A 13,130-nucleotide genomic window follows, 5' to 3' on the forward strand; every position below is an offset into this window, starting at 1 on the left:
GAGAAGAGAAGAGAAGAGAAGAGAAGAGAAGAGAAGAGAAGAGAAGAGAAGAGAAGTATGGGTCTGCCAGAGTCTGATCTGGAGCCTGGAGCAGAGGATGGACAGGAGATGGCAGCAGTGGGGGATGCTCTATGTAGTGAGCTGCAGCAGGTCAGAACATGTGTGGTTCTGAGGGGTGTGGAGAAGTTGCAGAGAGCATGGATGTGGTGGTTTGAATGAAAATGGCTGCCAGGGACTCACAGGAAGTGGCATTATTGGAAATGTGGGTTTGTTAAAGTAGGTGTGGCCTTGGAGTGGGTGTGGCCTTGGAGTGGGTGTGGCCTTGGAGTGGGTGTGGCCTTGTTGGAAGAAGTGTGCCTGTCATAGGTGGTAGATGTTGAGGTTTCAGATGCTCAAGCCAGGCCCAGTATCATTCTGTTCTTGCTGCCTGCAGATCCAAATGTAGAACTCTCAGTTACTTCCTACCTCTCTAGCAGCTGTCTGTCTACATGTGGTCATGCTTGCCCACATGATAATGGATTAAACCTCTGAACTGTAAGCCAGTCCCCGTTAAATGGACATGGTGTCTCTTCACCCTAACTAAGATGTTTAGTGACTAAAGAAAATAGCTAGAAAGAACAGACGTGTGGAGGCTGTGGGACTCTAAATGAGTCCTGAGCAACCCAAGTGACAACATCAAATCATCTACAACATCAAATCATCTACTTTTTTTCTCCCACAGAGGCAGAGTCTTTGGGAAGTAGCCTTGACCAGCTGAGGTGACACTCCCTGTAGATCATCACTGTTGGAGTTAGGGATTCATTTGTGACTGCTGTCCCCAAAAGAGGATCCAGATAATTTCTTCCCTACTCAGAGGCTTAGGGCTGGGTCCTGGGGAAAAAGACCCCAGGGTCTCTAGTCCTGGGAGAGAGAGTACTTCTCATAGCACGAGCCTGGCCCTGGGAGGCTTGTTAGTGACTGCAGAGCTTCTGGGACAGAAGCTCCAGGGACCCCAGAATATGAGAATGTAGGTCTCAGCCCCTCCCTTCTTAGGCAGAAAGGGTAAGAACCTTTCATAGCCATGGTAAGTTCCATTCTGGCTACAGAAGCCACCTGCCCATCCCCACCTTAGGGAGAGGTCTCAAAATGAATGAAGTGAGGGAAAATTTTCAGATTGAACAGTGACATCTTTCCATGGAGCTTGTTTTGAAGGTGTTTCCTTCCAATTTTGAGTTGGGTCTGCATTGTCCAGGAGAATCTGTAAAGTGCTGAGAGGGAACAGGAGGGAGGCTCTTCCAGCTCTGAACACGGCAGACACAGACCATGTGCACAGGCGGTGCTGAGACAAAAGAGGAGAGGGCTTGGGAGTGTGGGGCTAAATGGTCATGCAGCCTAGAGCTAGATGGGCATGCGCGCGCACGCACGTGTGCACACACACACACACACACACACACAGAGAGAGAGAATCTTGTACAGTGAGAGTTGGAAGCGTCAGGGGAGGGGCTCCAGACTTAGAGATTCCTGATGAGAAGAAGTAGGGAAGGAGGGACCAGACCGTCTCCCCAGGACTTCAACCTCTCTGCCTTCCCACACTTCTCAGGAAGGACACTGGATCTCTTGCTGTCACAGTTGGGATGACACTGGCAGGTCCCTGAACTCAGCACCCACAGGCAACCCCTGAGGCAAGCGCTGTTCCAGGATCTTTGTTGGGTGCAGATTTCATGGGCTCCAAGTGAGCAGATGAGGCATGCAGGTCCCATCCAGTGAGTCCTTGGACATCTTGGTCTTCGTGTGTAAGAGGTGGGAACCCAAACCTGGTCCTGTGTTACAGCATGTCTCAGCCCGGTTCTTTTAGCTGTCAGAATGCTGGTGCCTTGAGCTCTGTGTTCGAATTGGGTTTCCAGTTCATTGGGAAGATATGTCCCAATGCAAGGCCTTAGAATGCTGATAGTCTAGCCACACGCAGGATTTCCTGTTCTCAGTCTTTGGGTTGGGGACGTGGTCACAGCACTGTTTGTCAACTTTGAGTTCATAGGAGTTATCGGTGAGTTCACAGATGAGGCTCAGAGGGGTGCAGCCAGCTGCCAGGAGTCTGGGGATTCAGGTCCCCACCGGTGAACAGCGAGCATTCTTCCCCCCCACCCCCTCATCTCCTCAGCCCGGTCCTGCACCTTTCTTGGCTGCCTGCCTTCCCTGCTTCATTTCTTTCTCCACACACTGTTGGGTCATGACTTCTCATCTAGGATCCGTCTCTAGGTTTAAGTGAGCCAGCTATAGCCTTAATGCCTTCCTTCCCCAGCTAAAGATCTTTACTTTGTGTCTATGGCTATATTGCCCTGAGTGTGGGTGGCCTTGTTTGTTCTCAGAAGCTAAGCCATATTAGATTTGCTTGATACTTGGATGGGAGACCTAGGAACACTGGGTGCTGGAGGCTTAAATTTTTTTCTTTGTGATTTTTTTAAGATTTATTTGTGTGTGTGTGTGTGTGTGTGTGTGTGTGTGTGTATCTGTGTGTGTTCCACCCACTATTGGATCTAAGAATCAAAATTTCATCCTCTGAAGGAGGAGGAAGTTCACTTAACCACTGAATTGTTTCTTCAGGCCCTCATTTATAAATTGTTTTTCCTTTCTTTATTTTTATTTCATGTCTGTTGAATGTATAACTGTGTATACCTCTCTCCTCTCTCTCCTCTCTCGTTTCTTGCCTCCCCCCCACCCCTTTTGAGACAAGGTTTCTCTCTGTAGCCCTGACTATCTAGAAACTCACCCTGTAGACCAGAATGGCCTCTAACTCAGAGATCTGCCTGTCTCTGCCTTTACTGGGATTAAAGGCCTGTGCCAATACCACCTGGTTAATTCTTCTTAGATGTTGAGGAGACACCTTTGCTGGCTGGGTATTAACTGATGTTTTCCAAGTCCCTCTGTCTTGTCTGCAAACCAGTACAAACCCCACACGTGACGCCTAGCCAAGCCTCACTGCCTTGCCTTGTTCCTGTAACCCTGTCTCCTCTCAGGCTCCCGAGAAGCAGCAGGACAATAGGACCTGGCTGGTGACAGAGTTCGTGCTGGTGGGATTCTCCAACCTCCCAGAACTGAGGCCCACTCTTTTCATCTTGTTCCTCCTCACCTACCTGGTCACACTCAGTGGCAACGCCACCATCATCACCATCATCCAGGTGGATCGCACTCTCCACACACCTATGTACCGCTTCCTGGCCGTGCTCTCCTCCTCTGAGACCTGCTACACGCTGATCACAATCCCCAATATGCTGGCTCATTTGCTGATGGAGAGCCAGGCCATCTCCATCGCAGGCTGTCGGGCCCAGATGTTCTTCTTCCTAGGCTTGGGTTGCAGCCAGTGTTTCCTCCTTACCCTGATGGGTTATGACAGGTATGTGGCCATCTGCCACCCCTTGCGCTACTCTGTGATCATGAGACCCACTGTTTGCCTGTGTTTGGGAGCCTTGGTTTTCTGCTCTGGTTTCTCAGTGGCCTTGATTGAGACCTGCATGATCTTCTCCTCGCCCTTCTGTGGCACAGGCCGCGTGGAGCACTTCTTCTGTGACATTGCCCCTGTGTTGAAGCTCAGCTGTGCTGAGAGCTCGCACAAGGGGCTTGGCATCTTCTTCCTGAGCATCCTCGTGGTGCTATTCTCCTTCCTCCTCATCCTCCTCTCGTACGCCTTCATCGTGGCTGCCATCCTGAGGATCCCTTCTGTGGCGGGTCGGCACAAAGCTTTCTCCACCTGCGCGGCTCACCTCACGGTGGTCATCGTGCATTTTGGCTGTGCCTCCATCATCTACCTGAGGCCTGACTCTGGGGCAAACCCCTCCCAGGACCGCCTGGTGGCAGTGTTCTACACAGTGGTGACACCTCTGCTGAATCCTGTGGTATACACCCTGAGGAACAAGGAGGTGAGGGTAGCCCTGAGGAAGAACCTGGCGCGGGGCTGTGGAGGATTTAAGTAAGAACTTGTATGTGTTGTATGAGCTTCTTTAATAATTAATACAGACATATTTAAAAAGCAAGAACTTCACCCTGGAACTGTAGTTTCCTACTGGGAAAACAGAAGGCAATCCTGTGCTAGATGAAATAACTTCTGTTATTTGCCTGAGACAATGTAACCACAATAAAGGGGCCTCATCTTTGTCATGGGTTCTTGTACTTGACATAGTGCAATGCGCTCTGCAATGCCTAACACTTGCCAGTGGAGGGCGCGCTGGGACGGCAGGCAGAGGGCAGGGTTTTCTTCTTTAACATTTTTAATTTTATTAATGTTATTAAAATTTTAGTTTCTTATTTTTCTGAGCAATGTATTTTTATTATAATCTTTCTCTTCCCAGATCCTCCCTATGTCCTCACTCACTCAGCGTCATGTTAGTGATCTCCCAACAGAGAGCAGTGTGGAAGAAAAACTGTGGGTCTAAAATTTTATTTGAGAACATCATATATGAAAACTACTACACGTACATCACTTCCATTTTCCAGTGCACCCCAGTGTCCACACAGAAGCTGTAACCAGGAGAGGAGGTGAGGACCACAGGCCAGAGGTGTAGCTCAGTGGGAATGCAGGCCCAGTACACGCAATGCCCCAGGCAGGTTTTATTTATTTATTTTAATCCCCCCCTCCCCCGACTGTTCAAGACTGCCTTTTGGTCAGAATCACACATTTAAGTACGATTTTTAAAAAGTACTTTTAGTTTAGTTTTGCTTGTTTGTTTTTCAAGACAGGGTTTTTCTGCATAGGGTAGGCTGTTCTGGAACTCTCTCTGTAAGCCAGGCTCATGAACATGTGAAGATCCACCTGCCTCTGCCTCCTGAGAGCTGCGGGGATTAAAGGCACGTGCCATCTCTGCCTGGCTCAGAAAAATACCATTTAAATTAAAATTTGGTTATCATGTAAAATAATGGACTTTTAAAAAAATTATTCTTCTCTCACATCTTACACTCCGATGCCAGTTTCCCCTCCCTCCTGTCCTCCCAGTCCCTCCTTCCCACCTCCCCTCTCTCCAGATCTGCCCTACCTATACTGGATTTCTTAGCAGCATTTTATACATAAGTGTCGCTAAACTTTGTTCAACATTCATCCTCCTCCCCCACTTCTACCCCAACCCCTTAGCCCCATCTTGCTGGTCCCCTTTCTTCTCCAAAGTCTGCCCTCTACTTTCACGTCAGATGTACTTCATTGCTCTGTTTACCACACCCCAAAACTTGCATTCACTTGAGTGCACACACACACACACACACACACACACACACACACACACACACATGCAAAGATAAAAGATCTTTTCCTCCCAACTCATGGCCCCATTTCTAGTAGCACAATGGGACAATCCCCTCTGTACACACACACGTGTTAATTTAAATCTAGGGTCCACTCATGAAAGAGAACACATGGTACTTGTGTTTCTCAAAGTGTTCTTTAAAACTATTACTTAAGAAATGTGTATGAGTCTTATGCTTACATAGACATCCGTGTACCAAGTGTGTGTCTGGTACCCAGCAAGGCCAGAAGAGTTGGCCCTGGTTCTCCTGGATCAGCAGTTGTAGTCAGTTGTGAGCTGCCCAGTGGGTGCTGGGATCCCAGGACCTCTGGAAGAACAGCCAGTGCTCTTAACCACTGAGCCATCCCTCCAGCCCCAGAGTCAATTTTCTGAATCTGGCTTATTTCACTTAACACAGTCATCTGTACTTCATGCATTTCCCTGTGTGTGCAATGATTTGCGTTTTCTTTATGGCTGAATAAACTCCCATTATGCATGGGTTCCAGTTTTCTTTACCCATTCATCAGTTGGTGGGCATTTAGTCTGGTTCCATTTCCTTGCTATTGTGAATAAAGCAGCAATAAACATGGATGTACAAGTATCTTTGTGTTATGTCTATCTAAGTCCTCCAGGTTTATGCCCCATGGTGGTACAGCTGTAAAACTTGTGTGTTGATTTCCACGGTGGCTATAGCAGATTCAGGTCCCACCGCTAGTGTTGAGAATTCTTCTTTCCCCACATCCTTGCCAATATTTGTGACAGTGGTTGTCTTGGAGATAATTGTTCTGACCAGGGTAAGATGGCATTTCAAAGATGGTATTATTTTACATTTTCCAGATGGTTAAGAATGTTGAACACTTAAAGAGGGCATGAAAAGGTCAGAGGAGATCTTGAGAAAAGACAGAGATAGAAAGAGAAAAAGGAGAACTTGTACAAGAATTGGTCTTCAACCTCTCCATGATTGTTAACCCTACTTTCTTCCATCTTGGGATCATTAATTGGGTTATTTTTGCTTATTTCCTTTGGTCCCTGGGCCTTAAATAGACTAACTTTGTGAAACAACTGATAGATAATCTGATAGCAAAATCTATTCAGATACATTATCATATGTTAACTATGGAGGACCACAAGACTCTAGATGAGGTTGTTACTCTATCCAGGGTGTTCCCAAGTCCCATCTCCACCCAACCTAAAAGAGGGGACTTCCACCCCTAGGCCAAGCAGAGAGGGGCCACACAGAACCCCCTCTGTCTGGCGATCTGAATTCCTGTGTAGCCTGCAAGGCTAAGCACTGCAAGGGAATATAAATAAAAGTTAAAAAATATGTTTCTGGGTTCCCTGAGGGACAAGCCTGACTGCATAGGGGTTGATGTCAAAAGTATCTCCTCTCCAGGAAAAAGACATCGGGATGGGTATGGCCCTCATGCCTCACTGAACAACGACAGGAGGACTGGAGCCATTACAAGGTCCCCTTTAATTACTGGAGGTCAGGTCTCTATGCCTGCCTTGGCAAGATTAGAATCGCCACAGCCCTTCTATACTTGGAGAAGAGAGGAGATGTCAAGGGCAGCCCTGCTTATACACTGAAGGCCTAAAATCAGCCATAAGCCTAAAATCAGCAATAGGCCTGACATACATGCCTGCTAACACAAAGTCTTGGGTCTCTATGGAAAAAACACTGAAACAGATGTCTATAAACTATTGTAAACATGCAGCTTTTGTTGAAATCTACCAGCCTGAGTAGTCATAGACCTTGTAAATAGGCAGCCTTGGTGGATAGTACCAAATTAGATAGGGACAAGTGAATCATAGGCAGAGTCATAGTGACCTGACCCCTGAACCTTCACCCAGCTGATACCCTGTTTGAAAGATATCTGTACTCCTCCTGAACACCTATGCTCCCGTGTCATCCCCTTCTCCACATCCTGCATTTTTGTGTTTATAACCCCCATGTTAAAAAGTAAAAATTATGATTTGATAAAACACACGCACACACACACACACACACACACACACAGTGTTCCCTGGTTCTGCTGACTTAGCTCCTGACAATCTATTTTCTTGTTCTCAGAAATACTTTGAATTATAAAACGTTACTGTGGTTTTTGTGCTGGGTAAAATGATTTTTATGGATCTCATTTTAAACTTCAAAGTTTGTACTGAGTTAAAATGTCCTTTAACATAATTATAGGTCATATTTATTTTCGTACTGTAAAATGCTAGTTGATCTGTTGAACATTTTAAAAAACTGGATTCATTTTTGAGAATTTCATATATGAGCACTGTATTTGCATAATTTCCCCCCTTTCTCTCTTTGTTCCCACTTTGCCTAACTCCCCATACTATTTAAATACATCTTATTATTTAATTATTGTTTATATATGATTACATGTATAAGTATATATGTTTATACAAATATTGATAAATAAAGTGTTTTGAAAAATAGATATATTTAAATTTAAAAAAAGAGTGCTGAACACTTTTTCAAATATATATTGAATATTTGAATTTCTCTTTTTGAGAATTGTCTACTTTGTTCATTAGCCCACTTACTGTTTATATAATTTTTGGTGTTTAATTTATGCAATTTTTTCTTTTGCTTTTAATTTTTAAAACTTATTTATTTTTATTCTTTAATCCTATTTACAGTCCAGACTTTATACCACTCTTGGTCTGTCCTGACCGCCCCCATCCCGTCCCCAAGAGGATGTCTCTTTTCTCCACCCCAACCCCACCAGGTCTCCCCACTTCCTGGGGGCTCAAGTCTCTCAAGAGTTAGGTGTATCTTCTCTTACTGAGGCCAGGCGGTCCTCTGCTGTATATGAGTCGGGGCCTCATATCAGCTGGTGTATCCTGCCTGGCTGGTGGCTCAGTGTCTGGGAGATCTCAGGGGTCCAGGTCAGTTGAGATGGCTGGTCTTCCCATGGAGCCACCCTCCTCCTCAGCTTCTTCCAGCTTTTCCCCAATTCAACCACAGGGGTCCTTGGCTTCCATCCAGTGGTTGGGTGTTAGTAGCTGCATCTGACTCTTTCAGCTGCTTGTTGGGCCTCTCAGAGGGCAGCCATGCTAGGCCCCTGTCTGTAAGCTCACCACAGCATCAGCAACAGTGTCAGGGCCCTGGCCTCCCCTTGAGCTGGATCCCAATTTGGGCCTGTCACTGGACCTCCTTCCTCTTATGCTCTTCTCCATTTTTGTCCCTGCAGTTCCTTCAGACAGGAATAATTCTGGGTCAGAGCTTTTGACTGTGGGAAGGTAACCCCATCCCTGCACTTGATATCCTGTCTCTCTACTGGAGGTGGACTCTACAAGTTTCCCCTCCCCACAGTAGAGCACTTCATCCAGGGTTCCTCCCTTTGAGTCCTGAGAGTCTCTTGCCTCCCAGGTCTCTGGTACATTCTAGAAGGTCTCCCCCATCTCCTACCTCCTGAGGTTGCCTGTTTCCATTCTTTCTGCTGGCCCTCAGTGGTTCAGTCCTGCTTTCCCCAATACTTGATCACGTTCCTGTCTTCCCCTCACTGTCCCCTCTCCCACCCAGTCCCTCCCTCCCTCTGCCCCCCATGACTGCTTTTTTTTTCCTGCCATTTTTCAAAGAATTTTTTCAATGAAAAAATTTTATTTGGTGAGTGTGTGTGTGTGTGTGTGTGTGTGTGTGTGTGTGTGTGTGTACATGTGTTATGGTGCTCTGTGGAGGCCAGAGGGCAAGTTTTGATTCTATTCTACCCTGTGGATGACACTCAAGCCACCCAGCTTGGAAGCACATGCTTTTGCCCACTGAGCCTCCTGCCTGTCCAAACCGTGCAGTTCTGTATATTCCAGTTATGGACCCAGCATCTGATGCAGAGTTGGCAAAACACTTCCCATTATGGAGACCATCTCTTTGTTCTGGTGGTGGTTGTCTTTGCTGTATAGGAACTTTTTAATTTTGTTCAATCCCAGTTGTCAGTTCTTGGAACTATGTCCTGTATTGTTGGCATCCTTTTCAGAAGGTCCCTGCTTATGCCCATGTCTGAAAGTATTTTCCCTAGTAGTTTTCCAGTTTCATACTTAGAGGTTCGGGTTTTACTTCGAGATCTTTGATACAGTTTTAATTGTGCAAGGTAAAAAATACAGACCTGGTTTCATTTGTCGGCATAAGGTATCAGTTCTTCCTCTCTCCATTTATTTCATTTTTATTTATTTTTGTTTTGAGACAGAGTCTCACTATGTAGTTTTGGCTGTCCTGGAACTTGCTGTGTAGACCAGGCTGGTCTCAAGCTCACAATGATCCTACTGCCTTGTCTCCTGAGTTCTGGAACTAAAGATGTGTGCCACCACTCCCAGCCCAGCACCATTTAATAGAGTCTTTTTCAAGGGACATCTGTGCCTTGTATGTATTTGTGTGGGTTTGTTTCTGAGCCCTCTGTTCTGGTCCATTGCTTAGCATCTTGTTTTGTGTCAGGTTCATGCTGTCTTGTCACTATGGCACTATAGTATAATTTAAGATCACATATCGTAAAACCTCCACCATTGTCTGTCTACCTAGGATATCTGTGTCTATTTTGGGTCTTTCATTCATGCTTCTGTATGGACTTTGGGATTTTCTTTTGGTCTGTAGAGAATATCTTTGCAACTTTGATGGGAATTGTATTTATTTTGTACATGGCATTAGTTAATACAGGTCTCCTCATGTTACTAATTCTGCTGGTCCATGAGCACCGGAGAGTTTCTAGGTTCTAGTGCCATCTTTTAGTGCCATTTGATAGATGATGGTCTGCATACTGGGCACTATCTGTGGAGATCTTATGGGCTTTGGCCCAGCTGGAAAGACCAGAGAGTTGCAGTTCTCCAAGGGGGAGCCAGAGCAAGGTGAGTATTGCAACTGGCTCCACTCTACCTGGCTTGAGACAAAAGACTTAACAAGCCTGAATAGTTACTATGCTGAGGCCTCCTCCACTCTGCCTGGCTTCAAACTGCCAGTCCAGTCTTCGGGTCAGGGTCTAGAGAGAGAGAGAGTGAGGATAAGGAGAAAAGACGCAAGGAATGGAGACAAGACAGAGGTTCTGATCAAGACTCTGATCAAGTCTCTTTATTTGAAGGGAAATCTAGGGTATTTATACACTTTTGCCACGCCCCTTGTAGGTGTGTGGATATGACATAAGCCTTGGAGGCGTGGCTAGCATGTGGATAGCTGCTTTCTAGCCCCTTTCTGCTAAAGGTCGGCTACCAACAGGTGGGCTGCTGGGCCTCTTCTGTGGCTGGGCTCCAGATGCCCTGGAGATGGTGGCAGGCTGCAGAAGGACACAGTAGTGGGCAACTAGGAGTCAAAGTGGGGGTGGGGTCACAGGACACTGAACAGGAAGTGGGGGGCCGACTTGACTCCACAGCAGCTTCCACGGCAAAGCTTCAGGAGAGAATATTCTTCCCTGGAGTGTTACAGCTCGATAAGACAGGCAATCACAGATGATCTTTGATAAAATAACTTGTGCATAGGATCTTATAAATGTTTTGGAGTGAGTTGGGATCTAAACATGGATGCTTTCTAGTGGCTTGGTCTGAGATGTTAAGGATACCCCATCTGCATGGGGAGGGGCTTGGGGGTGCTGCACCTACATGACTGATTGCCACAGTTCTCTCCATGGAATATCATGGTTATGTGTTCCAGGACAGGAACCTGTCAGGAGTAGATTTAAATGCCTACCTTTCTCAATTATGAGAATTGCCTGGGCTCCTGAATCCAGTGGACCTTATCAGGTTTTCTGTGTGGTGACACAGTCCACTGCCCCACAAATAGAGACATCTATTCCATTTAGGGCTGAGTGTTCAAAGGTCTCTCATACTGCATAAAGTCTGTCTGTGGGTCTCTGTATTTGTTCCTTTCTGCTGCAGGAGGAAGCTTCTCTAATGATGGCTGAGCAAGGTACTGATCTGTGAGTATAGCAGAATGCCATTAGGAGTCATTTTATTGCTACATTATAAAAAAGTAGTATTTGGCTTTACCCTAGGTCCCTGAGCTATCTAGCCTCAAGTTCCTAGTCACTCAAACCATGTCAGGTTTGGTTTCCATCTTGTGCTGAAGTCAAGTCAGATATTAGTTAGTCAGTTTCACAAGCTTTGTGCCACCATTGCATGAACATATCTTGGAGGCAGCACAACATTGCAGATCAAAGTGCCTGTGGCTGGGTTGCTGTTTACGTTTCCCCGTTGGTAGCATTCAGACTACCTTCCTGTACCAAAGAACCTAGACCACAGTGGAGAGTGCTCTACATAAGCACCAGCTGACTTCTCCGTGCTCAATGAGCTGTATTGGTGTTGTCTTTAGCCATGGGGCCTCGCTGTTAGTTTGTGGAGAGCAACTTACTGTCTCAGCAACAGCCTGGGTTGTTTGTGGATTCTGTGGACCACTGTGGCCAACAACGTGGTTAGATATAACCTAATCCCAGTACTAGAAGCTTCATTTGGTGACAAGAGATGGCCAGTTGAGAGTCTGTCTGCCCCATTTTTTGGTGACTTCGTTTAGGCTGCTTTTATATGTGTATATTTTAGAAAGCTTCTCCTCTATTAGGTTTCCATATCGTGTAACTGGTCCTTAATTTTATGTCTTCTTCTCTTTTCACCCTCTAGCCCTTCCCTGCTTGACCCTTCCATGTCAGCTTTCCCCTCCATCCATCCCTATCTATCCTATTTGCCTTTGCTAATAAGATCTGTACCCAATTAGACAACATTGTAACATGACTCCAGCCAGGGCTGAAGCTGAAGTGAGGTGGTTTTTTTTTTTTTTTTTCTCAGTCTTCCTATATATCATTCTAAGTACATACAAAAGAATATGGTCAGTCCTAAGGCATAAACAAAGTAGTCACAGAACAAACAAGGTATAAACAGGGTAGTTAAGGAACAAACAAAGTGTGTACAAAGGTTCCATGATCACTGTATTCAGCATTTTAACAAGACCCATGAAGGTCAAAAGAACACATTCCTCAGCTGTATTCATCTTGAGCCTACTTCCTTGTCCAAGCCCAAAGTCAAATTCCTGCCAAATTCCTAGAAAGTAACACTAAGAGTTCTCCACATGGGTCTGGGTTGCCTCACTCAGGATGATTTTTTTTTCTAGTTTCACCCATTTGCCTGTAAACTTCAATGATGTCATTTTTTTCAAACAACTAAGTAATGCTCCACTGTATACCATATTTTCTTTATTGAGCAAGGGTCACAACAAGCTGTCCCTGTTTGCAAGGCCTCACACAACTGTAGACACTCTAAGACACAGACGTCATCAGCGTGGACGTCTATGTGTGGGTGATTCTTGGTCTGTTGTGTTGGGTAAAGGTCTGTGCTGTGCACTCCTGCATGTGGGACAGCATCCCCAGGAGCATCTCAGCTCTTCTGTTACTGAGAAGGGTGGGCTTCTTTCCTGCATCCTTTGTTTCAACAATAAAAGGATTCAGAAATGGTCTCAGAAGGAAGCTCAAACACAGTTAGATTAGAGTTTGATAGAAAAGAAACAGAGCAAGCAAACTGTCAGTCTCCTTGGAACAGAGAGATGGAGAAGGGGAAGATAAAGTCATGTCTTCTGAGATGGGGCCGGAAAGCAGCAGCCTGGTGGGAGCTAAGGGAGATGTGAGCTTCAGAGACAAGTGAGGGCTCGTGTCCAGGCTTTAGCCAGTATCTGAAAGAGAAGAGCACACACACGCACATACACACACACACACACACACTCACACACACTCACACACACAACAATGCATATACAGAAAAAGAAAAAATATTCAGAAAAGCTGGCAGGCTGCAGAGTGGCAGGAAAATCGGCAAGCAACTGCTTTGAGGGAGGGGCTCCTAAGAAGGAAAAATTAAGGGGATAATTAGTCCTCTCCTGTCCTTAGCATGTTTTCAGGTGACTCAGATTTCTTG

The 13,130-nt window shown here is 45.8% G+C and overlaps 1 protein-coding gene across 3 annotated transcripts; it reads left to right on the top strand.

The window, feature by feature from the left end:
* Positions 1–1,039: 1,039 nt before the first annotated feature.
* LOC143435917 (olfactory receptor 10T2-like) lies at positions 1,040–4,278 on the top strand. Of its 3 annotated transcripts, XM_076919635.1 has the most exons (3): positions 1,040–1,063; positions 1,580–1,779; positions 2,994–4,278. In XM_076919635.1, exon 3 carries the CDS (start codon positions 3,180–3,182, stop codon positions 3,945–3,947), a length of 768 nt encoding a protein of 255 aa, XP_076775750.1. In that variant the 5' UTR covers positions 1,040–1,063; positions 1,580–1,779; positions 2,994–3,179; the 3' UTR covers positions 3,948–4,278. The 3 variants fall into 3 exon arrangements, with proteins under 3 accessions (XP_076775750.1, XP_076775749.1, XP_076775751.1); XM_076919634.1 differs by lacking the exon at positions 1,040–1,063 and having other exon boundaries at positions 1,070–1,779; XM_076919636.1 differs by lacking the exons at positions 1,040–1,063; positions 1,580–1,779 and having other exon boundaries at positions 3,231–3,370; positions 3,520–4,278.
* Positions 4,279–13,130: the final 8,852 nt, after the last annotated feature.

Source organism: Arvicanthis niloticus, chromosome 22 (genome assembly GCF_011762505.2).
Source record: "Arvicanthis niloticus isolate mArvNil1 chromosome 22, mArvNil1.pat.X, whole genome shotgun sequence".
NCBI lineage: Eukaryota > Metazoa > Chordata > Mammalia > Rodentia > Muridae > Arvicanthis > Arvicanthis niloticus.

Excerpts from the sequence above, each read along its gene's own strand:
- LOC143435917 (XM_076919635.1), top strand. The coding sequence starts at position 3,180 with ATGTACCGCTTCCTGGCCGTGCTCTCCTCCTCTGAGACCTGCTACACG.